The sequence below is a fragment of the Notamacropus eugenii genome, chromosome 1, assembly GCF_028372415.1.
Source record: "Notamacropus eugenii isolate mMacEug1 chromosome 1, mMacEug1.pri_v2, whole genome shotgun sequence".
Taxonomy (NCBI): Eukaryota; Metazoa; Chordata; class Mammalia; order Diprotodontia; family Macropodidae; genus Notamacropus; species Notamacropus eugenii.
Genome location: NC_092872.1, coordinates 107,031,418 through 107,059,312, shown reverse-complemented (window position 1 = coordinate 107,059,312; position 27,895 = coordinate 107,031,418). Strand labels below are relative to the sequence as shown.

The following is a 27,895-nucleotide window of genomic DNA, read 5'->3' as shown; positions in this document are numbered from 1 at the left end:
AGCTCTGAAATTTGGCTATAATATTCCCAGGACTTTACATTTTGGATTCTATTACAGGAAGTGACCAGGGGATTCTTCCAATTTCTATTTTACTCTCTGACTCTAAGATAACAGGGTAGCCTTCTTTGACAATTTCTTAAAAAACTGTGTGTAGGCTTTTTTTTTTTTAAAATCACATCTTTCAGGTAGTCCAATAATTCTTAAATTACCTCTCCTGAATCTATTTTCAAGTCAGTTGTTTTTCCAATGACATATTTCATACTGACTTTTATTTTTCCATTTTATTGCTATCTGTCTTGATGGTTTCTTGATAGCTCATGAAGTCAGCACTTTCCATTTGGCCAATTCTAATTTTTAAGGAATTATTTCTTCATTGAGCTTTTCAATCTCCTTTTCATTTGGCCAATTCTACTTTTTAAGGAGTTCTTTTCTTCAGTGAATTTTTGTGCCTCTTTTCCCATGTGACCAATCCTACCTTTTAAGTTCCTGTGTTTTTTTGTGCCTCAAACCATTTGGTCTACTCTATTTTTTTAGGTGTCAGTTTCTTCAGTATTTTTGGTGTCTCCTTTACCAAGCTGTTGATTTTTTTCATGATTTTCTTTCATCACTCTCATTTCTTTTCCCAATTTTTATTCTACCTCTCTTATTTGAAGTGCTTCCAGAAATTCTTTTTGGGTCTGAGAACAGATCCATTTTTCTATGAGGCTTTGGTATAACAGTTTTGACTTTGTTTTCTTCAGAGTTTAATCTTCCCTGTCACCACAGCAACGTCCTATGATCAGATTCTTTTTTTGTTTATTCTTTTTTCCAGTCTATTCACTATTACCTTTATTTTTAAGTTGGGCTCCACTGAATGGAATGGGGGAGAGAGGAGGGACACATTATTCCAAGCTTAAGGGTTTTGTGCAGCTGTTCTCAGAGCTTATTTTAAGGGTCTGTAAGTTTTCAGTTCTTCCAAGGTGGTATGATGGGCCTTGGGTACCATCTTTTGACCGAGTCCAAGTTTTACACAACAAATCTTCCTACGGGGATTTTTTCTGTGAAATTGGGATTCAAAGGGCCACACATAAGGTCCTAGGTGGACCCATGTGAAGCCCTAGATTCCTCAACCCTGATCTAAGGAGAGATGTAATTACTATTCTCCTGGCCTTGCTTTGGTCTGTGAGTGACCACAAGCACTCTTTTCTGCCCTGTAACAATAACCAGGGTTCCTCCTCCCCTACAGCCACAAGCTCTGGTGTGTTAGTGTTCCTCCTCACCTTGGCACTGTGACCCTGGACTGCACCCACCTGCTTATGGGCAATGCAAGAGTCTTGTACCCAGTGCTAGCCACAGAACCATGGTAATCTCTCTGACCCTGTCTGTGTGCTGAAAATTCCAGAAGCCAGCCCTGATGCAATCATCACCAAAACTGGCTGGTGGTTTGCTAGAACGCACCACTCTCACTCCAGTAGAACGACCTCTATTGCCACCCTTCTAAGTTCTCTTGGTCTGGCAAGTTATTTATGGGTTCTGCTGCTCCAGAATTCATTTTGAGGTGCTGTTTAGAGAAGAGTTTGGGAGAGCTCAGGCAAGTCATTCCCTTTTCTCTGCCATCTTGGTTCTGCACCCAAATAAATAACACTTCATTTTAAGAAAAGCTCCATTTATTCTTATACTTTCTAGTATTATTTTTTTAAAGGAATAGGTACTGTATTTTGTCAAAAGTTTTTTTTCTCTGTTTGATATGTTTGTGGGGTTTTTTGTTTGTTTTTGATATGGTCAACTGTTTATAATTTTCTTTATATTAAACTAGCCCTGAATTCCTAATATAAATCCCATCTGGTGCATGATCTTTGTGATATGTTGCTGTGATCTCCTTGCTAGTGTTTTACTTAAAAATTTTTTCATCAATATTCGTTAGGGAAATTGATCTATAGTATTCTTTCTGTTTAAGTTTCAACTTAAATATTGAAATAATAACAATTAATTAAATAAATAATTAAATAGTTGAAATAAACTTTACAGTTTAAGTTTCAACAGAGTTCATAAGTCTTTCAAAGTTCATTATCTTTACAATACTGTGGTGATTGTATAAACTGTTCTGGTTCTGTCCACTTAATTTTGCATCAATTCACCCAAGTCTTCCCAGATTTTTCTGATGATATCTCTCTGGCACATTCATATAACAACTTCTTTAGCCACTCCCTTATCAATGGGCATCCTCTCAGTTTCCAATTCTTTGCCACCATAAAAATATTTTTTAAACATATGGGTGTCATTTTATTCTTTCTTTTACTTTTTTGGAGTATAGACCTAGTAGTGGTATTTATAAGTCAAAGGGTATGCACAGTTTAATATCTTTCTGAAAAAAAATCTGAATTACTTTCCAGAATAGTTGGACCCATTCACAGTTAAGCAACTGTTTCTACAACTTACAGTGTCCCAGTATTATCCAGGATTCTGAGAGGATAATTCATCTTCCCAGAGTCATATCACTGGCATATGTCACAGGTAGGATGTGGACTCTGGGTTCTCTTGAATCAGACATCAGCTCTCTATTCATTTTGCTATCCAATATTTGTTGTTAACAATAATAACTCATATTTCTACAGTGTTATACCATTGGAAAAGCAGTTTTCTAACAACTCTGTGAGGTAGGTAATAGGGATTGGGACTGCCCTTTCATATGACTTGTATAGATAACCCCTAGAGAAGGAAACTCCCTCTATCAACACAGGTCAGCACCTTTTCTGCAACTTTTAGAGTACTCATAACTGGGGGCATCAGGAAAGACATCAGGTAGCATGTGGCACCTGCTTTGAAGGAAGGTTGTGATTCTCAGAGTTGGGAGTAGAGATGAAATGCTTTCTAGATATGTTGTAGGTGACTACTCATGCAAAGTCAGGAAACGGAATGTTGTATAAGAGGAAAAGGTATGGGACAGTTTGATTAGAAAGAATGTGAGAAGGGGACTGATATGAAATAAGACTGGAAATACAGGTGGACATCAGCTTGTATGAGACTTTAAATGTCACGCTTACAATTTTGGATTTTATCCTATAGTTAATAGAAAGGCATTGAAAATTTGTTTTTTAGGGGTCATGTATCTCAAAGAGATCAATAACAAAAAGGAAAAGGACCTATATGTACAAAAATATTTATAGCAGCTCTTTTAGTGGTGGCAAAAGATTAGAAATTCATGGGATGCCCATCAATTGGGGAATGGCTGAACAAGTTGCTGTACACAATTGTGATGAGAAAGAAAGAAAATAAGAAAGAAAATGCAGTATGCTCTCAGGAAAACCTGAAAAGCTCTACATGAAATGATGCTAAGTGAAATGAGAAGAACCTGGAGAACACTTTATACAGTAACAGCAATACCTTGTGATGATCAATTGTGAATGACTTAGCTAATCTTAGTAACACAATGATCCAAGACAATTCCAAAGGACTTACGATGAAAGACGCTATCCATCTCCAAAGAAAGAACTGACGGGAGTCTAAGTGCAGATTGAAACATACTCCTTCTTTACTTTCTTCATTTTTCTTTCACAACATGACTAACACGAAAATGTTTTGCCTGACTCCATTTGTATAATTTATATAAAATTTTTTGCCTTCTCAATGAGGTGGGATGGGAGGGAGGGAAGGATAAAATTTGGAACTCAAAAATTTCAAAAAACAAACGTTAAAAATTGTTTTGATATATAATTGGAGGAATAAACTATTAAATTTAATTAAAAAAAAAAAAAGAAAACACAGAACAAAATGCCAAAATGGGAGAGGCAAAGTCCCAAAGATAGTTATTTGACCATAGGTGGAAAGAAACCTGGGAAGAAAGAAAGAGGAGATAATACCTACAATGCAGATCATACTGATGCACTGAAACAGGAAGAAGTTAAGATGCCAAAGAAACCTCAAGGTACTGCATTTTTACTTCTCTATGTATGTATGCACTGGACACTTGGCCATGTAAAATAGGAACTCATGAAACAAAAATATAAAATGGTATTGACTGAAGACCATCAGTTATAAGATTAATTTCCATTTCCATCTGCAGTGGCAGTGACAGAAAAAGGGGAGAACATCACAAGAGTAAAACGTTTATAGACAATCTGTAAACATTAACTCAGAAGTTGGTATCTTAAATTCTAGATTCTTATCCAAAGACGAAAGAGGCAATATACTGAAAGAACTTAAAAGACAAAAGGGAAGTAGTAACTATGCGGAAAAATGGCTCCCAGGTTCTCTTTCGACAGGCAAATAAAGGAGTCAAAAGAGTTATTGTTACTGCACATTCACAGTCGGATAAAGTTGTTTTAATTTTGGTAGCAAAATTTAGAAACAAATTAGTTTAACGACTAGGCAATGATTTAAATAAATTATAATCTATTACTGATACATGAAAAGAAATGACAAATTAACATGTAATATATAGTGAAATAATAGAATGGAGAAAGAAGAATCAGAATATAGGTAACTACCTAAAGAAATGACAGCAACAAAATTTCTTAATGTACAAGAGAAAAACAGCAAACTGTGACATAGTAACCACTAATAAGCCACGACGCGGTTAAAGTTCACATGCTATTTTAAAATCTTAGTAGCTTTATGGCTTTATGTATTAGTCTTTAAATGTTACTTTCTTTCAATGTTGTTTTCTTATTGACAACTAAGTTTCATGCTAATCATGAGGAAATGATTTTTTTTTTTGATAGGGATAAAGTCATATCAAACTTCTGATGGAATTCTCTCATTCCATAAGATAAATCATTCCTGAAAACAAATGACCTAAATTAATTTAGGATCAAATTTTGGAGGGACTGAGTGCCAGTAACTTAGCAGTTTGCCTCCTTTAATCTGTAGGCAATAAATAAACTTTGATTTTTTTTAAAGCAGGAAGTATACATTTTTCAGTCTGTCACATTACCATATGGCTTTCACAAACTACGCAAAAAAGAAAAGGTTTTCTTGTCTGGAAAGCACCAGCAATCCAAAATAAGAATGAACATAGTCACCCGACCAGTATGGTGTGTTGGCAAGGGTTTAACAACCAGTTCTTCAAGTGGAAAAATATGTGTTTGTGCAAGTTTATTATAAAGATGTAAGTTCATGTGTTTATTGTAAATTTTATTGATATAAATAGTGTAGCACACAACTCAAATAATAATAAAATATACAATACTTCTTATTGTAAATTTTCTATAGATAATTAGATTTGGCTAATAGAGTTGCATCCCAATCCACCAATGAGATGTACACTTGTACTATTTCTCACCTTTATACAAACTATATTAAACTGAAACTTCTTTCAGCTTTAGCATGTCTGATTGCAATAACGGTAACAATTTTTTTTAGTTTTTTTGTACAGATGCGGAGATTGGAATATTGTTTAATTCTACATTGTTATTTACAAAATCCTGAAAATTGTTCAACTCAATTTCATGTTTCAAAATTTCACATAAGTGATACAATTTTTTGTCACCTGTAATCCATAGAGAAATTAGTTCTTCATAAGGCCACCTAGATGGTTCTAATAAATCAAAACAATTAAAAATGCTTTCAAAGTTGTTTCTGCTCAATAAAAGATAAAAGTTCATGCACTGAATTACATTTTTAACATGTGTGTGTTCATCCTTCTTTGCGAAGAAGACCAGGCCATCAGAGAAATAATGACATGACTTGCACTTGACTTTGTTTTGAGTGAGGGAGGGCTGTGCAGGTCACTAGCCTCACTTCTCCAGAGCCATCTGAATCCAGTGACCAGATATTCATCAGCATGACTGGAGATGACCCAGGAGGAGGCAATTGGGGTTAAGTGACTTGCCCAAGGTCATACAGCTAGTGAGTGTCAAGTGTCTGAGGTGAGATTTGAACTCAGGTCCTCCTGACTCCTGCTCTATTCACTGCACCACCTACCTGCCCAATATTTTTAATAACATATTCCTAGGAAGAATATTAAGTTTTAAACTTTTATTAAATGGAATGTCTTTAAATTTAATCAAATCTTCCACTTGAGATTGCTTTCTAGTACCAATCATTGGATTTTCCAAAGCTCTCACAGAGCATTTGATTAACTTTTGCACTTTCTGAATGTTAGGTGATCTTGATTGTAATACAGTCCAAAAGATAAATGAACGTCAATCATTTAGTCTTGCAAGTAATTAATGTCATCTAATCTCTGTGCCTAACCAGAATAAAGAGAAATATATATATATATATAATAATGCAAGATATATGAAGCAGACAGCAGTTGTAACTCTTGAACTGTCTATGCCTCCCATGTGTCCCTAGCACTCAATCTATTTTAATAATTTCAATTTCAAATACTTCAGCTACAGTTTCTAGTTCAGCTTGACTTTTATCAAATTGGTGACAATAAATAATATCTGGAATTATTTTCAACTGATTAACTCATTTTATTTCAGATATTGAAATAGTCAAGTGATAACTATAATCAATGATTTAACAACTTCACAGCTACTCCAGATTTTCTTCCCAGAATTGTATTAACACCCATCATAATAAAATGCAATTGTTTTTAAATATCATCATTTAAACCACAAGCATTTAAAATAGACATTAACATTTTGAAAATACATTCTACTATTGCCAATGACCATTCATTTAAAGCAACAAATAATATTACCGGTGTGGAAGCTGACTGAAATGCACACCTATTAAACACTATCAGTTAGTTCACAAAAATCCTGAAAATCCAACAATTAGCTCTCTTGAGCCAGTGTAAGCCAGTTGTAGCACATCACTGCCTACATATCAATGGTATTTTCTCCTGATTTAACTCTAAAATTGGAGGGTGGGAGGAGTGTGAAATAAAACTAATGGTCAGTAAATGGTAGAAAAGCAGAAATGTATAAAAATACATGAACAGGAAGTGTATATGAAAAAACATCAGAAGGCAAGCACACAAACAGATTCGGGAAGAAATGATAAAGGAATAATTTATATTATTAAAATGAAAAGAATAAAAAACAGATTACAATAGCCAAATAATAGCATTTACCTGCATGTACATAACTTACCTCTCTTGCAGCACAGTCATGTGGAGCCTCTTCTTTATTTACTTTTCCCTTTGGAAATCCCCAGCCTGATTTTGCTAGATAACCCTGAACCAATAATACCTTAAAAAAAACAAACAAACCACACAAATAAACGTAATTCATTGAGGTTGAGGACTCTTTCACTGCTGTATTAAGTACAGTGCCTGGTGCACACATGTAGTAGTTACTTAATAAATGCTGTGACCGATTCACTATAAGAAAAACAAAACATCCTCAACTGAAAACACTGAGTTGTTTGGGAATTTCTCTGCTAAGTGTCATCAGAAAATCAGAAATGGAATAATTTTCTTAAATCTAAATATAAAACTACACTGCCAGTCAGCAGCAAAGACAAAGGACACTGTCTCTTTTTTTCTACCTCAGCATTTGCTACTTAGTGCCACTGAACCAAACAGCTACAACTAGAAGACTAGACTATCAAACCAGAGAAAACAAAAAGTTGAGGTGGGGATGCAAGAATAAAAATGTAACACAAAATTTCACTATCCTACAGAATACAGTATTATTATTTTAAAACCTAAATTCAGAACATTAACACAACACATATATTTGACGAAGCTAAAAAGTTACTCAAGTTCAATGCTAACTAGTTCATTTAAAATATTGCATGTCATCTTGACTCAGTTTCACTCACATTTTCAAGTGTTTCATCAAGAATAATTGCACCATACGTTGGTACTCCCATTTTATATTCCTTCCATTCATCTAAAACTTTCTGCACATCTTCACCTTGAGGCAGTAAAAAAGGACAATGACTGAAGAGTACAAGTAATGTCAAGGAAGTGAATTAATTTTTTCGCCAAAAAATGCAGTCTACAGACAAAAGGAACAGAACCATTCATGTGAAAAATACTTTTTTTATTCTATGATGTAATCTTTAAAAGCCTCATTCTTGGATGCACCAGAGTTGGTTTTTTCTACTTATGTCCTCCTGAAGATAGTTGTAATCAAAAGCAATCTTGAGGATATACACAGCTGTAGGTAAACAAAAGACAATAAACAGATGCTCTAGTATACATGAGAGACTAAAAGAGTAAGAGGAAGGCTTTCAAAGAATTAATGAAGTTTTACTTTACATCTATGTTGCTAAAATTATTGTTTCAACTAACTTTTTCCATGGAATCTAAAGAATTTTCCAAGTAAATCATATCATCTGCAAAAAGAGAGTTTTATTACCTCACTCCACTCTATTTCCTTCAATTCATTTTCTTTTATTACTGCTATTGCTAGCACTTCTAAGATAATACTGAATTATAGTGTTGATAACAGACATCCTTGTTTCACTCCTGATCTAACCGAGAAGGCTTCTAGTTTATCCTCATTTCAAATAGTTACTGCTGATGGTTTGGGCTAGATGCTTCTTGTCATATTGAGAAAATTCCATTTCTGCTGATGCTTTCAAGTGTTTTTAACAGGAATGAGTATTTTTACAAAAATGATCAGTTTTTATATATCACCAACAAAATCCTGCAAGAAGAGATAGTAAGAGAAACCCCATGTAAAATACCTGTAAATTATATAAAATATCTGGGAATTTCCTGCCAAGACAAACCGCATGAACATAATTATAAAACATTTCTAATACAAATAAAATCAGATTTAAATAAGTGGAGAAACATGAATTGTTCATAGGTAACAATTCTACCTAAACTAATCTGCTTATTCAATCCCATCCCAAATAAATTACCAAAAATTATTTTACTGAACTAGAAAAAAATAAAATTCATTTGAAAGAAAAGGTAAGAATATCATAGCAATTAATGAAAAAATATATAAAAGAAGGAGGTTTCGCAGTACCAGATCTTAAATTATAAGGCAATAATTATAAAAACTATCTTGTAGACTAAGAAATAGAAGGGTGGATCAGTGGAACACAGTAGACATATAATATGCAGCAGCAAATGATTAAAGAAACCTTATGTTTGACAAATGTAAAGACTTAAGTTTCTGGGATAAGAATACACTATTTGGTTAAAAAAGCTGTTGGGAAAAGTGGAAAGCAGTCTGGCAAAAACTGGGTATAAATTAACATTTTATACGATTTACCTAGATAAGGTCAAAATGGTTACATGACCGAGATATAAAGGGAGACAGCATAAGAAAACCAGAAGAACATGGAACTTATTATGGACTTAAGAAAGAAGAATTTATGAATAAACAAAAGATAGAAATCATTGTGAGATGTAAAAAGGCTAATTTTGATTGCATTAAATTTAAAAGGGTTTGTACAAATAAAACCAATATGGCCAAGATTAGAAGGAAAGCCAAAAATTGGGGGGAAATTCCTATACATACTTTCTCAGATAAAGGTCTCATATCTCAAATACACAGAGAACTCTGTCAAATTTATAAGAATACAAGTCATTCCCCAAAGAATATGAACAGTTTCTTGATGAAGAAATCAAAATCATATATGGTCATATAAAAAAATGCTGTAAATCCTTACTGATTTGAGAAATTTGATAAATGCAAATTAAAACAACACCTTACACCTGTCAGATTGGCTAATATGACAGAGGAAGAAAACGACAAATATTGAAGGGGATGTGGGAAAATTGGGACATTAATGCACTGTTGGTAGAACTCTGAACTGATCCAACCATTATGCAGAGCAATCTGGTATGCCCAAAGAGTTATAAAACTGAACAATCTTCAACCCAACAATACCACTATTAGGTCTGTTTTCTAAGGTGATCAGGGAAAAAGGAAAAGATCCATATGTTCTAAAATATTTATTGCAGCTCTCTTTGTGGTGGCAAAGAAGTGGAAATAGAGGGGATGTCTGTCAATCGAGGAAAAGCTAAACAAGCTGTGGTATATGACTGTGATGGAATGCTATTATGCTGTACAAAAATGATGAGCTGCATTTTGGTGAAGCTGTGAGCTAATCCAACCATTTTGAAGAGCAATTTGGAACTATGCCCAAAGGGCTATAAAAATGTGCATACTCTTTGACCCAGCAATACCATTTCTAGGACTGTATCCCAAAGAGATCATAAAAATGGGAAAAGGACCCACATGTACAAAAATATTTATAGCAGCTCTTTTTGTGGTGGCCAAGAACTGGAAATTGAGGGGATGCCCATCAACTGGGGAATGGATGAACAAGTTGTGAAATGTTATACTACTGTGCTATAAGTGATGGCAAATAGGGGGATTTCAGAAAAACCTGGAAAGACTTATATGAACTGATGCTGAGTGAACCAGGAGAACATTATATGCAGTAAGAAACACAGTGTGCCAGGACTGTTTTTGATACACTTAGCCCTTCATGGCAATGTAAGGACCTAAAATATTTCCAAAGGACTCTTGATGCAAAATGCCATCCACATCCAGAGAAAGAACGACAGCGTCAGAATGCAGAATGAAGCAGACTATTTTTTCTTTTGTTATGTTTGATGTCTCCTATTCATTTTAATTCTTCTAAACATGACTAATGCGAAAATGTATTTAATAAGAATGTATCTGTAGAACTTATATAAGATTGCATGCTGTCTTGAGGAGGGAGGACAGAGAGAAGGGGAGAAAATTAAAAATTTATGGAAGTGATTGTTGAAAACTGAAAACAAATTAATTTACAAAAAAAATGAGGAGTTGGTTGATTTTAGAAAAAGATAGAAAGAGTTGAGTGAAGTAATGAAAAGTGAAATAAGCAGAACCAAGAAAATGTTCAGTAACAGAATAGAATAAATAAAAGAATAATTCTGAACCACCAAGTTATTCTGAGTACTATAAACAAATCAACTCTAAAGGACCTATGAAGGAAGATACTATCGACCTCCAGAAAAAGAACTGACAAAATAGAAGTATGCACACTATAGTTTTATACATATTTATAAATCTCATTAAACTGTGGCCTGTGTGGGCTGCAGAGGAAAGGAGGGAGACAGTTTGGAACTGAAAATTTGACAAAATAATTTAATTTAATTAAAATAAAAGAACCTAGACCCTCTATAATAGGAATTCTTAACCTTTTTCGCATCATGGAAGCCCTATGGCAGTCTAGAGAAGTTTGTGAACCCCTTCTCAGAATGTTTTATATGCATAAGATACATAGGAACACAAAGCAAAATAATTATAATGAAATACAATTATCAATTTTTTAAAAAACAGATCCCAAGTTAAAAACCTCTGCTCTATGAGAAAATATGGGCAAAAAATTGCACCAGATAAGAAGCTATGACGAACTAATAATCTGTATTACTAGATGGAGGACCTATACTGATAAATATAAAGATTTTTCAAAGTATCCAAATATTTTCCTTCGAAAAAAGCTCTAAAATGACTACTAACAAATTATATATATATATATATATATATATATACATAATGTATGTATAAAACAAAAAATAACAACAAATTCTTTAATGACAGATTCAGCTTCACATTCCCAAGAGTATGCAAGTATATTCTCAAATATGTCCTCTTAGATGTTATTTTTTATGAATTAAAAAAACAACATAAAAGTTCTCCAGTTGGACAAATTCCAAGCAAGTCTCAGAAGCTGAACCCTACCTGCAACCTAACAATCAAGTGGTAAAGGCACAACACTAAAAGCAAAGTTCTAGCAAAATGAATCTTTCACTCCTGATAAAGTCCTTACCTATATATGACAGAGAGAATGTGAAGATTTGATGTCCTTTTTGGATAGGTCAAAATCAACTATGGTAAATAATCTAGGGTCCTACTACTTGTTTTATGGGGAAAAACAGAATAAAGTAACTCACATAGTTTAAGGTTTGTAATTCTCAACTCAGATGTTCAATATTTTTTAAGTATATTAAATACCATCATCTATCTCATCAACACTAAATGTAATGGATAACTTATAGTACTTCCTATTTAATCCTGTGATCATTTCTTTGTATTATAAAAACCAACAGTGAAATTACTAGAAAATAAATTTATTAGGGACTTAAAAAAAAAGTGTCAGTGTAAGAAATAATGAGTATTCAGATTGCAAAAGAAATTAGGTCAAATCTTAGAGAAATCAGATAGCAGATTAGCTATTACAACACTAGCTATTAATATACATGCATCATTCCTATGACACTGGTTAAGTAAGAACAGAAATTCAATAAATCAACTTATCTACAACAATGTTTAAAAATGTATAATTAAGCTTTAAAAAGAAAAATTACTTCCAAACAGATGTGCTTGAGTAATTTTTTCCCTAAAAATATTTTGCCATACGTACGTATAAGGTAGTTAAGAGTATCCACTGACTTTATAATACAAATACCAAAAACTTAGTATCAGTAGACTAGCTTGTAAAAAGCCCAAAGAGGAAAAAAGGAAATTAAGTATGTAGAAGTAAAACATAAGAGTGATAAAATAATATGCTCTCATTCGAGGGAAAAGGATGAAATTTGGATAGTAAAATAACCATAATGCAATTGATAAAAAATAACACTAGAAGCTTAAACCTAGCCAACTCATAATTGTTCCAATTCTTTGCCTCCCTGATCCTAAGTCACTGTTCCTTCAATTTTGGACAACCAAAGGATAAGATAACAAAAGAAGGCATAATTTCTATTGTCTTCTCATTTTTCTCCTTGTTAATCATCAATTTAAAATGTGTGTGTGTATAATCTGTGTGAATACATATATGTGTATACTATATATATATGTGTATCTGTACATATACATGCACATAACATGCATACACACACACACCCCAAACTTATAAGTGAAGTTGTCCAGCTGTTTGAGTGAAATTGTTTGGAAATTATTCTTTATATTGCCAACTCTACCACAAATAATTGAGTTGACTGTTCAACTGAAGGCAGTCTCTAATACCCTTGAAGAAAAAATTTTTTTAAAAACTCACATTGCACTTTTGTTTAACCTATGCCTAATAGTAACAGCAAAAATGTAGCTATTGGCAGTGGGAATTTGTAGGAAAAAAAGTATTATTCTCTAGTTACCAAAATTCTTACTTGCCTGTATGCCTGATTTCTTTTAAGACCCAACAAAATTTCTTTCAGGTCCTGAAATCTGGACTTACTTTGGCTGCCTGGTTATTCAAAAAGATGCCAGTTACATGAGAAAAAAGTCAGTTAGAGCAAAATAACTGGTATTATTTATTTGTTGTCCAGTCGCTTCAGTTGGTTCTGACTCTTTGTAATCCCATTTTGGAATTTTCTTGGCAAAGATACTAAATTGGTTTGCCATTGCCTTCTCCAACTCATTTTATAGATGAGAAAACTGAAGCAAACAAAGTTAAGCAACTTGCCGAGAGTTACATAACTAATAAATGTCAAAACCAGATTTAAACTCACAAAGATGAGTCTTCCTGACTCCTGGTCTGGGGACCCTATTCACTACACCACCTGGCTGCCCTGGTACTGTACACTTATTCAACTACCCTCACTTGAGATGAGAGAAAACTTGTTATAGTCATTTGGAAGTTAGCAGCAATATTTTTAAAGTTACATTTTAAATGTCAAAATGAAACAAAGCATCTAACTGAGAACTTTATAACCACAGGACCTATTCCCTACCATGAAAAACAAAATCAGTAATAAATTATTTGCCACAGTAGACTCTAAAGAACTTTAATTTAAGCACCTGGTTGAAAGAAGAAAGGAAATATAACCTATTTTAAACATGTATTAAGTATGATAAGAGACTACAATAAAACTACGAATTTTGGAGCAGTTGGGAAAAGTGGACCGAATTAGCAAACTGGTTTTAAAGGGGGGGGAGAATTATAGACCCACTTAAGAGAAATGAAATGGTATTTCTCTAAAGTAAAATACTACCAAAGGAGTAGTTTGATTAGATCTGTTTTCACGAAGACATAAAAATGACTCATAACCAGTACATTCATTCAAATAATTTTCTAATACCCATGTGGTCCAGTATTGCTGCAAGAATAATGTAAGAATATGGAAACAATAAAAGAACCAAGTCTTGACTATGAAGTCTATAAATTTAGAACTGGAAGTGATCTGTTACAACCCGATTATTTTACTGATGAAGAAATTGAGAAAGGATAAGCAGTTATACACAACGCTTGGCACATATCAGGTACTTAAAAAAGACTTCATGATTAATTGAAGGCATGCTTTCATACATTTAGCAATTAAAAATTATAAGAAAGTATACAATCAAATGCAAAGTTAAGGCTGTTTGGCACAGATCACAAGGGCTCTAGGAATTCAGGGAATGCAAAGATTTGAGTAGTCAAGGAAATCTCATGGAGGTGAGATGCTAAACTGCAAAGTATTACAAAACAATCTGTATAAAAAGTGTAAAGTTTACAAGGGAATAACTACCAATGGCTTAGCAATTACTTATTTTTTAATTTTGCAAAAGTTAAGTTCAGCCTAATCCATTCCAAATTTTTCACAAATTCTAAAATAGTCCAAATAGTTCTGCCATGCTGATACAGATATTACTGACTTCATCTAAGGAGTTAATGTCAAAAATTGATTTTAACATACCTAACAATTCCCCAGTTGATAAATGGTCAAAGGATATGAACAGGCAGTCTTCAGAGGAAGAAATTAAAGCTATCTATAGTGGAAAAATGCTCTAAATCACTACTGATTAGAGATGCAAATCAAAACAACCCTGAGGTGCCATATCAGGTTGGCTAACATGACAAAACAGGAAGATGATAAATGTTGGAGAGGATGTGGGAGAGTTGAAACACTAATTCATTGTTGGTGGAGCTGTGAGCTGACCCAATCATTCTGGAGAGCAATTTGGAACTATGCACAAAGGGCTACAAAAATGTGCATACCCTTTGACCCAGCAATATTGCTTCTAGGGCTGTATCCCAAAGAGATCATAAATATGGGAAAGGGTCCCACATGTAGAAAAATATTTATGGCAGCTCTCTTTGTGGTGGCCAAGAACTGGAAATTGAGGGGATGCCATCAATTGGGGAATGGCTGAACAAGGTGTGGTATTATGAATGTAATGGAGTACTATTGCGCCATAAGAAATGATGAACAAGAGGACTTCAGAGAGGCCTGGAAGGACTTATATGAACTGATGATGAGTGAAAGGAGCAGAACCAAGAGAACTCTGTACCCAGCAACAACCACAGTGTGTGAGGAATTTTTCTGGTAGACTTAGCCCTTCACAGCAATGCAAGAACCTAAAAAAATTCCCAATGGACTCTTGAGGCAAAATGCCATTCACATCCAGAGAAAGAACTATGGAATTGGGCAGCAGATAGAAGCACACCATTTTCTCTTGTGTTTTGTTTTGTCATGGTTTCTCTCATTCATTTTAATTCTTCCATGCAGCATGACTAAGGTGAAAAATTTAGTAAGGACATATGTGTAGAACCCATACAAGATTCTACCCTGTCTTGGGGAAGGAGGGGAGAGGGAGTGGGGGATGAAGGGGGCAGGGAAGAGGAGAAAATCTAAGATTTATGGAAGTGATTGTAGAAAACGGAAAACAAATTAATTAATAAAAAACCCTAACATTATAACATTATAATTTAAAAACAAAACTGAACAGAATAAAACACTCATTCATTTAATTTAACGTAATACTGAATTCCTTTATAGGTCAAAAATTGAAGAGGGACAAGGACCACAAGAGAAATTTTTTTCTTAATTTCATTCTAATTAATAGTATTTTTCCAATATAAAATAGGATATGATACTTTCAGGTTATCAGGTAAGTGACAGAATGAGTCTATAAAATTTCATGGTTGTAGAGAAAGGACTAACTAGGAATCAGAAAACACTAGTTCTAAAACACTTAATGAACTTCCTTGGGCAAAGTACATCACCTTTGGTTCCTTCATATATGAAAAATGGGAGTAAGTCCTGCCTCTTTCACAGCATTATTGTGAGAATTACAGAATATATGTCAAAGCACTTTATAAGCGGTAAAATATTACACAACTAAAAAGTAAACAGATTACTACATGAATTCTATATATTAACTTACAAAGACTTCTCATTGTCAAGGGGACATTCCCAAAAGAGATGAGTTCATTTGGGCAATTGGTAATGTTAAAAAGATTTATACATGATTTGTGACAGTCTCCTCAGTTCTTTGCAAGCTTTATAGCCAATAAAATCTTTAAGTATCTTCTCTTAAGAGATTTCATCCATTAATAACATGAGCACTCAATTTGGTATGAAAATCTTGTCTTACACTACAGGAAAGTAGGGGGTAAGGAGATAAGCAGGGGGTGAGAGGATAATAGAAGGGAGGACAAATGGAAGGAGGGGGTAATTAGAAGTAAATACTTTTGAAGAGGGATAGGGTCAAAAGAGAGGATAGAATAAATAGAGTGCAGGATAGGATGCAGGGAAATATGGTTAGTCCTTCACAATATGACTGTAATGGAAGTGTTGTACATAACTACACATGTATAACCTATACTGAATTGCTTGCATTCTCAGTGGGGATGGGTGGGGAGGGAGGAAGGGAGAGAAGTTGGAACTCAAAGTTTTAAAAATGAATGTTAAAAGTTGTTTTTACACGCAACTGGGAAATAAGATATACAGGCAATGGGGTATAGAAATCTACCTTGCCCTCCAAGATAAAAGAGGGGATGGGAATAAAGAGAAGGCAGGGTTGTGATAGAAAGGAGGGCAGATTGGGGGAAATGATAATCAGAATACATGCTGTCTTGGGGTGGGGAGAGGGGAGAGATGGGGAGAAAATTTGAAACTCAAAATCTTGTGGAAGTGTCTGTTGAAAATGAAAAATAATTTTTTTTAAAAATTAAAAATAAAAAAAGATTTCATCCATTATCATGACTTCAACTATCATGTCTAGGTAGCCAGTTTCCATAGTTCTATTTCCAATCCTTACTTTTCTCCCAAAAGAAATTTCTAACATTTCCAGCTACTTGCTTCTATTTGTATTTTCTTGATCTTAAACTCAACATATCTATAACTCATCTCTTCTCCTTCTCAACAAGCTCACCACTGAATTTTTCTGTTTCCATTAAGGGTAGCAACATGTTCTCCCACTTAAAAGAACTCTAAAGTCCCTTCTCACTCTAAATGTATAATCCTATGGATCTTTGAGTCTTTTCTTGCCTTCCCATTGAGAAGTGTAACGAAATACTTCTTTTATAATGTCCCTTAAAACCATCTCTCACACACACACACACACTCACTCTCTCTCTCTCTCTCTCTCTCTCTCTCTCTCTCTCTAAACCAACAAAGAAGTTAATAGTACTGACTACCAACAGAACACCCTAGGTCCCAGGACATTCCAAAATATAGGTAGTAAAAAGTGGAATATTACAGAAGGTTTTATCTAGGCATATTCATATACCTACATTTATACCAAGTGACAGAGAGAAAAATATTGAGCCAACAGAACGAGAGCCATGAGTGCAGCAACGTAAACGACGTCAAATTGTAAAGCAACAAAATTCTAGTCAAACATGATTCTTCAGTGCTAATACTTCTCTCCTTTTTGTTAACCAACACTAATCAATGTTAACCAGTTTTTGAAGACCATATGAGAGAGAAAGAAAAGGGAGGAGATTGTGTCATAACAAAATTCACCCAAAAATTTTTAAATTAAAGCAAAGGTTTAAAGAACCAACCCCATGAAAAGACTGAGATTTTTCTTTGCCTGAGAAAAATCTGCTTCACGGCCATTAAATGACCCAATACTTTTCTGAGACTATGACTAAAAAAAAATGACGGCTAATAACTCTTACTACTCACTAACAACTCTTACTTCTACCTGGTTTTCCTGCTCCAATCTAACAACATGTTGCCAACAGAGGAATTTTTCTGAAACAATGATTTGCTCATAACCTCTTTGTATTTGTATTCCCACTGCTGAACACAGTGTCTGGCATGTTACAGGCACTTAATAAACGCTTGTTTAATTGAATGATCATGTCACTCTCTTGCCAAAAACCTTTAAAGACTCCCTCTCTGTTCCATGATAAATAAAGTTTAAACTCTTTAGCCTAGTATTTAGAAACATCTACAATCAAATTCAATCTACCTTTCCAGCTTTATTCCATACTATACTAACTTTGCCTCCAAATTGATAGTGCATATCCTGCACCCAAACATACCCTGACCTTTCTCACTTCTAACCTTTTGCTCAAGTATTCCATCTAAAATGTCCTTTTTTCTACTAACAGCTACCTATCATTTGAGACTCAGCTCAAATCTTATCTCCTCCACATAAAGTTTTCCCTGTCTACCACAACCTAAGTAAAATTTTCTCATCTGAATTCATATAGTACATTTTTGCAATTAATCATATGATATATCTTGAGACTGTTCCTCTATTTTATCTTGAACTACTTATGCCATGTAAAAGATGTTTTATATCTAATTTCCAAAATTACTGTAAATTGCTTGAGAACAGGGACCAAGTCTTAAGAATCATTTTTATACTATGTAGCACCTAGCACACAGTACCTTGCATTGTTGGATACTAAGCTATTCCATATTTTTTTTCTGACTTGACTTTGATTCTAATGAAAAAGTGTTTTTAATGATTTTTTGGTCTGACTAAAGACGCCAATCTGATTAAAGTAAACCTTGTAAAATACAGCAACAACAAGAACGTAGATAGGGAATGAACCTGCGATTTCACTGAAATAGGCAATGTCTGGATAAGGGAATCTTTCAGGGCAACAATAAAAACAGGCAAAGGTAAATGAGTTCAGAGGTCAACTTTAACTGTTCTAAGAAAAGGAAAAAAAAATTTAATTTCAAGCCTCATGTAAAGTTTTCCAAAAAACTTCAAAACTTTCGCTTACTATATGTTTGAAGACTCAATTTTTTTTCTTTCTTAATCATAAGCTACATGTTTTGGGTAGGTTATAACCCTCAAAGACAAGATGAGGAAGAAAACTTTTTAGTGCAACAACATTTTACTAGCAAAAATCAAAAACACTCATGAAAAAGGATATCAGCTTTAGCAAAGTCTCTTATCCCACACTGAGGTAATCCTGGTGTGTTCTGCATGTAGAAATCCAAGTAAAACCAATGGGCAAGTTCAATCTGAAAGCACACTCGGATAGCATTGTCTCTTTCCTCACTGGGAATATGCAAAATAAATCGGCTGCCAAAAAAAACAAAACAGGCAAAAATTACATTTATAAATAGCAATAAAGATAAAAGAAATACATTAATCAGACTAGAAATGGGACCAACAAAGCTGATAGAAATGAAAAGATTAACCAAAGAAGACTTAGTGGCACAGAAGCAATCTGTATCATAAAAGAAAGCTCTACTCCTCAAGAAATCATAGTGTCATACTTTCTGGGAAGAGGTAGTCACAAAAAGAAGGTGCTACATTTACCATATCATTATATCATGATGTGCAAGTTCAGATAGGTAAGGTCTCATTTGAAAAAAAAAATCAAACAATAACAAATTATTATAGAAAGAAAGCAATGCTGGCAAAAAATAACTGTTGATTCAAAAATAGTTCAAAACTACTAAAATAAATACCACTAAATCTACCTGCACAGCTACATTTCCAAGAATACAAAGCAAGTTCACATTCACAAACAGAAATAACATCATAAAATTAACCGCAGAACTTACTACAAATATAAATAAGCTTGTGACGACTAAAATATGACTACTGTGACATAAACAATCTTAAAAGACAAGTATTTAGCAAGCACTTACTTATTAATAAGTAGCACAAACTCTAAGGTTTCACCGCAAATCTACAAAACTGACAGAAGGTGGTAAAAGACAGATACTGTCATGTCAGAAGACAAGCACATCAACATGTTGTTGGTGGAGTTATACAAAACAGTTCTGTTATATAAAACAATTTGAATTCATACTAGAAAAGTGACTAAATTGTTTATAATCTTTGAAGCACTGGACTCCTACTAGGCATACGCCTCAAGCAGGCCAAAAACAGGGGGAAAATAACTACATAAAATATTTATAGTACTACTTTTTTTATGATAGGAAAAAATAAGCAAAAACTGGAAATGAATTAAGGGTCCATTAACTGAGAAACAGCTAAACAAATTATGGCATATAATGCCATGGTGTATTACTGTACTGTTTATAAATGAGAGATAAGAATTGTAAGAAACTTAGGAAGACTTATGAACTCTGGGGAATGAAGTAAGCAAAACGAAAAGAAAATTATACATATTAGCCACAAAAGTGTAAAGAAAAACAAAAATTTTAGCATCCAATTTTGATTGTTGCTAATATTTTTTCCATGTTTCCTTATTAACTTTTTCAATTAATAAACATTAAAAATAGAGTTATTAAATATTCAGATCAATGCAATGACTAATTTTGACTACAGAGGATTGGTGATCAAGTAAGCAAGAATGTACTCATTAAATGCCAGGCCTGGAATCAGGAAGGCTCATCTTCCTGAGTTCAAATCTGGCCTCAGACACTTACTAGCTATGTGATCTTAGGCAAATCACTTAACCCTGTTTGCCTCAGTATCCTCTTCTGTAAAATAAGCTAGAGAAGGAAATAGCAAAGCACTCCAGGATCTTTGCCAAGAAAACCCCAAATGAGATCACAAAGAGGTGGACACAACTGAAAACAGACTGAACAACATATGCCATGCTAGGGAATACAAAACCAAAAGTGAAACAGTCCCTGCCCTGAATGTGTGTACACACACACACACATGCACGCACATACACACACACATACACACCCTTTAGAATGTAAGTTCCTTGAAGACAGAGACTATTTTACTTGTGTCTTTGAATATATGTGTATACATAGGGATAGGAACTGGACTTCAAATCTCCTGAGGGAAGAAACTTCCTCTACTAATACAGATCAGCACTGAGGTGTTTAATGACTTGCCAAGTCACAGTCAATACAACTGGGAGGTATAAAACACATATAAAGCTAATACAAAGCAAGTTTAGAAGGGAAGGAACTAACAGCCTTCAAGCTGAAGGAAGATTCTGAGAAGTGGAGCTGAGGAAGAAGACCACGACAAGCATGCAAGTGCAAAGGCAAAAAGGTGGGAGATGGAGCATCCTAGGAGGAAGAGAAATCAGACTGGTGTAACTGGACTGTGGGATACAGAAATGCACAAGAAAGCTGGAAAAACAGGATGACCTCAGGCTGTGAAGAACTACAAGGGAAGTCTCTATTTGATTTTAGAGTCACAAGAGAATACTGTAAATGAGATGGTCAGATTTTCATTTTGGGGAAAAATCACGTTTGCAACTATGCGAAGAACGAATTGGGGAGAGGAAATTCCTAAGGCAGGAGACTCATTTGAAGGCTATGGGAATAGTCCAGGTGAAAGCTGATCAAGGTCTGAAGTGGGATGTTGGCCAGGAGTATAGAGAAAAGAGCCCATGAGAAGGGTTATGGACAAAGAACCAAGATTTGGTAACTGTTTAAATATGTGGGATGAGAGAAGACTTCCAAAAATGAAAGTGAGACCGCAAACATGAGTGACAGGAATCATGGTGGTAGCTTCAACAACAATAAATACAAAAGTGGGGTGAGCTTTAAACATATCCCTACTTGCTGGGCCACAGGTGTGGAAGAAGTCATATATTGTCAAACTCAGAACACTTTAAAAAAATATATATATATATGGTACTTCACTTTTATTTGTAAAACGTAAGTTCAACCATTCTTTCCTACGCACTGTTCCTGACTGATACTTAGACCAAAATCTTAAGTTTACTCAGACTGTAGTTATAGTGAAGCTTTTCAACCAAATCTTATCCTGATTTTTTTCCCTAATCAAGAGACTGATCATTTCCAAAAAACCTAGTAAGTATGGCAGGGAGAAAGGGAGGCAAGATAGAAGTCCATAATAAAACTAAACAAAAGCTATCTAACTCCAAAGCCACTGGCATAGAAAAGGGAAAAAAGGGGACACCTAGCCTGAATTAGCTATAGACTGAATTGTTACAGAAAGCAAACAATTACATATATGATTTCATTTTAAAATACATCATAAATAATATTTTAGCAGCACAAATATATTGAAATGAGATATGTACAACCAAAGTCTTAAATTAAAAATCTTAATTTAGCAACTTAAAAATCAATCAACATATATATACACACACACACATACACACACACACATACACACACACACATACACACACACACATACACACACATACACACACACACATACACACACACATACACACACACATACACACACACATACACACACACACATACACACACACATACACACACATACACACACATACACACACACACACATACACACACACATACACATACACACACACATACACATACACACACACACATACACATACACACACACACATACACATACACACACACACACATATACTGCCTCCTTTTTAATTTAATCTTTTTTTTTTCTTAATTCAAGTTGTGAAGAACAGTTAGGTAGGTTCCAGGAACCAACTATTAAGCAGCTGTGTGACCCTGGGCATATGACTTAACCTGTTTGCTTTTAATTCACTAGAGAAGAAAATGGCAAACTACTCCTGTTCCTTTGCCAGAAAAACTCCATAGATGATACTAGGGTGCTACAGTCCATGGGATCGCAAAGAGTAAGACAACAAAACACTAGTTTCCCTTCAAGTTTTAAATATTTCAGGCTTAGGCAGCCAAGGGCATAAAAGAAATAAAATGTTAATTTAAAAAAACACAACATATCACTGATCATAGATTTTTGAGCAGGATAGGACCATCAAGTCCAACTCTTATATTTTATAGATGAGGAAACTGAGGCATAAAGAGATCTTTAAAAGATAGGCATCGTGAAGAAACAGCTTTCCGTTTATCCTAAGTGAAAAGACAGATATGCTTCTTTAGCATCTTTGCTGGCCAACTTGTTCAGCTGATTCCCAAGGTCTAGTTCTCTCCATAGCTGAATTCTGTTGCTACGGCTAGCTCCCTATAAGCTGCTCCACCCTTCACCTGACTTACTCTCTGTCTCTACAGCAGTATTGTTGTCTCCTACTGGATGCAATGTTTCCTACTGGTCCAATGGCTTCCCTTCAACACTACAGGCTTAATATTGAGGGTTAAGAGGGGGAGAAGGGGTAGAAAAAGTCTTATTTTTCCCACCCCCCACAAAAGTTTCCTCCATAGCAAACTCCTATCTTGCAATGTCTCCAACTATCAAAATAGAACTGCTGAAACCTGTTCAGGCTTTATAATTTTACACCTCCAAAGGCATGGCTAATTTGCTTGCAATCAAAGTCATTAGAAGTTGTTCCTTTCTTGACTCTGGTAAGCAGAGAAGTGCTGAATCTCATAAACACATAAAAGCAAGAACGCTTTACAGTTAATTTAATACCTCATTAACACTTTGGGCCTGCAGCTATATTAATTAATATTACATTAAACCTATTACATTAGAATTTTTTTTAAATCCTAATTAGTCTTGAAATAATGACATGAATACTTTGAATTTTTATTCATTTTTATGACGGCTGGTGGTTGTTCAAACTCCATTTGTGGTTTTCTTGGCAGATACTGGAGTGGTTTGCCATTTCCTTCTCCAGCTCAATTTAGTCAAGCACTGAGACAAACAGGGTTAAGTGACTTGCCTAGGGTCACACAGCTGGTAAGTGTCTGAGGCTGGATTTGAACTAATGAATGAGTCTTCTTGGTTTCAGTCCCCCACTCTATCCAATGCACCAGGTGTTGGATTACATGATTTAGGAAACAATGTAGCAGAGTGGATGGATACTAATCAGCAAGGACTGAGTTCTCCTCCTGTCTCAGGTGCTACATAGCTTTGTGACTCTTGGCAAGTCAGTTAATTTCAGTTTGCCTCCGTTTCTTCCTCTGTAAATTTAATAGCACCGTACCTCCCAGGGTTGTAGTGAGCATCTAATGAGAGAAAAACTGCACAGTGCCTGGTACGTAAATCTTAGCTGCTACTATTATTCTATGTTTTCGTTTCTGAAACAACTATATCAAACAGCTAAACTTAGAGTTCATGTAAATATATTCTAATTAACTGATCAGTACAGTTATAAAATTATCTAACCCTTCTCTGAATCTATTTTCTTCACCTCCAAATTCATGATTATTTTAACTTTCAAAAAAATGCACCTTTTCAAATACTTAAAAGTACGCTTACTATGCCATCCACAGAGGGTCGTACCCTTGCACCGCTTACATATCATAATTCCGAAATGCCCTCCTCGGACTACAGAAAAGGGAGAGCATAATTTCCCCTGCAGAATGCGGACAGGAAATAGGGTGGAGGAAGGAGAAAATCCTATTTGAAAAGTGTTTTTAAAAAAGGGGGGCTTGCGATGAAATGTGGTTGCTAGGAAATATGAATTAAGTGGTTTTGACGGAAGTACACACGCACACGAAGAGAATCTAAAGTTGAGGTAAATCAATGGGTCTTGGGGACTCGGAGAGAATGGGGACAAGCAGAGGACCGGAAGGAAGACCCGAAGGCGGAGAGGAGGGCAGAGGGGCCCGGAGGGTTCGAAGTGAATGGACACAGCGGGAGCAGGGGACGAAGGGCGGGAGGGGAAGGCGCGGGGGGTCTGGGGGGCACGGCTACAGGAGGGGCGGGGGGAGGGGTGCTGGGATGGAGGCGGGGAGCCGGGCGGCGTCTTCGGTACCTGCAGAGATCGTCCAGTACGCTGCCCGGAATCTCGACTCGTTTGGTCTCCATGATGAGCCCCAGCGGCAGAAGCAGAGCATCCCGGCCGCGCCGGGGACTCGGGGAGTGCCCGCGCACGCGCGCGCACACAGTCACACAGTGACCAAGTCACACGTGCGAGCTTGAGAAACACAACAGCACCCAGTCCACACCGACGCTGGCCCCGAAACGCAAGCAGGAGATGGGGAACGGGGGGCGGAACCCTTTCACTTCCGTCCCCACTACGTGCAGATTCCCGGCTGCCGCAGTGGCCTTGACCGAGGGAGGGGGCGGAGTGGCTCCGATAGGCTGGCCTTCGTCTTTCCTTAGGATCCAATGAGAAGCGGACATATGGGAGAGACGAAAGACTGGACCAATAGAAGCTTTGTTTGTTGAGGCGTCAGCGCCAATCGGTGCTCAGGGAGTCTAGTCGCTATCCTAGAGAACCAAGTTCCCGCCGCCAGTGAAAGAATCCTGGGGTTGGAATGCGCATGCGCATCCGCAGCTCTGGGAAGTCTTCGTATTAAGCGCTTTTTGGTGTTTCGTTTTCTGGGCGCTCTCTGCATCTGGGGAAAGGAAACAGACCCTCAGGGCGTTGACGTACTGTCTGGAGAAACAACATGTACGCATATAAGTTGATACAAAGTATCCACAAAACAAGCTAAGGGGGGCGTGGCCGGCCGGACTGAACACTAAAAGCTGGAGGTGGAGTTTCTGCAAAACCTTGAAGGGATCTAGGGATTCCTAGAGGTAGAGGCAGGGAGGCAGTGCGCTCCTGCCTGAAGGACGGACTGGACCGAGATATGGGAGAAGAACTGGACTGTGCAGGACCGGAAGGTAGAGTGTGCAAGGGGAAGCCATGCGTAGCGAGTCCAGAAAGGTAGCAGGGAGCTAGGTTTCCAGTGTCTTCAAGTGTCATGCTGAGTTACGACTGTGATACATTTCTTTTGTATCCCCAGCACACACAGTGACAAGTACATAGCCAATGGTTCTTCGTTTATTTTCTACTATAGGCAGTAGAGAGCCACTGATTTTTTTTTTTTAATCAGGGGAGTCATATGGTAAGATCTGTGCTTTAAGAAGTTTGTTTGGCAGCTTTGTGAGTTATGGTTGGGAGAAAAGCTAGACTGGAAACAAAGTAGTTCAGGTCATAAGGTAAATAGCCTTGTGAGTGATAAAAAGGACACGGATGAGTCAAATACAAATCTTCAAAGCTCACTTTCTTGATTTTCCCTCCTTTCCGACTAACAGTGCCTTTCCCCCCAAAAAATGCATTTTATTTATTTTGAATGCACACACATGTAACATTTTTGCATTCTTTTATAACAAGGGTTGCACCCCCACCTCAGTGAGCATTCCCACAGCTGCCCTGCCTTCTCCAGCTGACTATGGATGCTGGTTTAGTGCTTAAGGATGCTAGCTAGCATCCCCCTTCTTGGCCAATAAGCAAGACAAGTTGCTGATTCTGTGCATTTTTAAAAACTTCCTGTCAATTCTCTTCAAGATCCATCTGTGGATAATATGTCTATTCTTGGAGGGACAATTGGTGATCTTTAACTCTAGGAGACATGGTAAACTGTGAGTAAGTGGCTGCTAATACACATATATGGGCTCAGGCAGGCCTGAGCCTGGACTTTAGGGACCTCCCTACCCTTTCTGCTTTTATGTTCTTCCCTGAATGACCAAACAGCAACCCAAAGATGTTCTTGTCCAGCCTTGGAGGAAGCCTTGTGAGTTCAGAAGGCCTTTAGACACCGGGTCTCTTCCTTGGAATTGACTGACAGCAAAGTAGAATTTCTTCTTTGGAGAGAAATGACCACTGACAAGAGGAGCTCAATCCCCATCTCCTACAGTCTAAACAAAAATCAAAGGAGAAAGGAAAGAAGTACCAACAAATTTATGGTTTGGGCAAGAATTCTTAACCAAAAAAGGCAGCAGTATCCTCAGATTTGGGGAATGAGTGGGAGAATGTATGCACAATACCACCTTTAAGCTTAAACTGCATTATTAACATTTTTTCTAGCATTTTCTTAAGTCTAGACCATCAACAAAATAAATTAAGGCCTGATTTGTAGCATTTGCTTATTTCCAAGGTATAAATGCTCACACTGAAAATTTAACAGTCAACTCTTTTGAGCTGGTACAAGCTGTCTCCAGCACACTCATGGATAGAAATGATAATAGAGACATTGTCTGGAGGTTCTGCTTTACTGAGGTGACCTCATTGTCTTTGGAAAGACTTGAGAAAAACATGCAGAAAGATTATGAAAGTGTTAATTTAAGAAGAAACTGTTTTGAAATTCATGAGACAAGTTGTAGTTTTGCAAACCCTTTGTCAAGTACATGAGTCACCTAGTACATGAACAAAGACTACGCACTTATTCTAAGAAAATAGAAACAATTACCAATCTTCCCAGTCACTTCATCCTTTTTAGAAAAGCTGCCAGAAACCTACGCATTGTATACAGATCACATCTAAAAACCCAAAGTTATCAGTATGAAGCAATTACATCTAATTAAAGAAATAATAAAAAAACAGTTAACATTCATATAGCACTTGCTTTATTCTAGGCTCTGTGTTAAGCACTTTACAATCCAGTTGTGTGATTCCTCACAACAACCTTGGGAGGCAGGTGCCAGTATTCTCCCCTTACAGAGTATTAAACTAAGGTAAGCAGATATAAGGTAACTTGTTTGGAGTCACACAGCTAATAAATTTCTTAATGCCAAATAGCAGATGTTCTTTATATTAGGTTCTGATTTAACATAATTATCCTGATAGGAGAACACACATTCTGATTTCTTTCAGGACAGATTTTAGACCAAATCAAATCAAATCTGGATTTATATTTACTAATGGTAACATTTTAATTTTACTTTGTCCAAGGCCTATCTATTCTTAGCACTTCAAAAGAAAAAATATTATTATTCATATATGCATATTTCCTGCCCTAAAAGACACATGGTAACAATTCCCAATTCCCTCTTCCCCCATTTCCTCAAAGAGCTGGATCAAATCTCAGTCCTCTTCCTCCTTTGCCTTTCCTTGAGACTTTCCAGATAAAGGGCAGCCTAAGTACTTAGTTTCTAATTCCCAAAATAGATATATACTCTTAGAAATGCATATAAAGTTTTGCAAACAGTTTTAATTCACAGCTGTTGTCATTAGGTTAGCTTAAAGTGTGCTGGGCTTTAAATACTGTAAGATTCTAGTTGAAAAGATGGTTTTGGCCCAGGCAAAAAGAAAAACCTGAGTTTGATCTGAT

At 35.9% G+C, this 27,895-nt stretch overlaps 1 protein-coding gene and 1 long non-coding RNA gene across 4 annotated transcripts in view; one reads left to right on the top strand and one right to left on the bottom strand.

The window, feature by feature from the left end:
• The window catches only part of DCP2 (decapping mRNA 2), a 61,995-nt gene extending 36,818 nt beyond the window's left edge, over nucleotides 1-25,177 (bottom strand). For both annotated transcript variants that reach the window (XM_072611691.1, XM_072611700.1), the window contains exons 1-4: nucleotides 24,610-25,177; nucleotides 18,943-19,094; nucleotides 7,699-7,826; nucleotides 7,026-7,124 (exon numbers count right to left, since the gene is read on the bottom strand). In XM_072611691.1, coding sequence (XP_072467792.1) covers nucleotides 7,026-7,124; nucleotides 7,699-7,826; nucleotides 18,943-19,094; nucleotides 24,610-24,662 — 432 coding nt within the window. In that variant the 5' untranslated portion in view covers nucleotides 24,663-25,177. The remainder of the gene's footprint in view (nucleotides 1-7,025; nucleotides 7,125-7,698; nucleotides 7,827-18,942; nucleotides 19,095-24,609) is intronic.
• Nucleotides 25,178-25,211: 34 nt separating this feature from the next.
• Nucleotides 25,212-27,895, top strand: part of LOC140505596 (uncharacterized) — a 43,091-nt gene continuing 40,407 nt past the window's right edge. Inside the window, exons 1-2 of one of the 2 annotated variants that reach the window (XR_011967574.1) lie at nucleotides 25,350-25,466; nucleotides 27,201-27,299. This is a non-coding gene — a long non-coding RNA (uncharacterized lncRNA). Of the gene's footprint in view, nucleotides 25,467-27,200; nucleotides 27,300-27,895 lie in introns of both variants that reach the window. The other variant, XR_011967573.1, reaches the window with a different exon arrangement.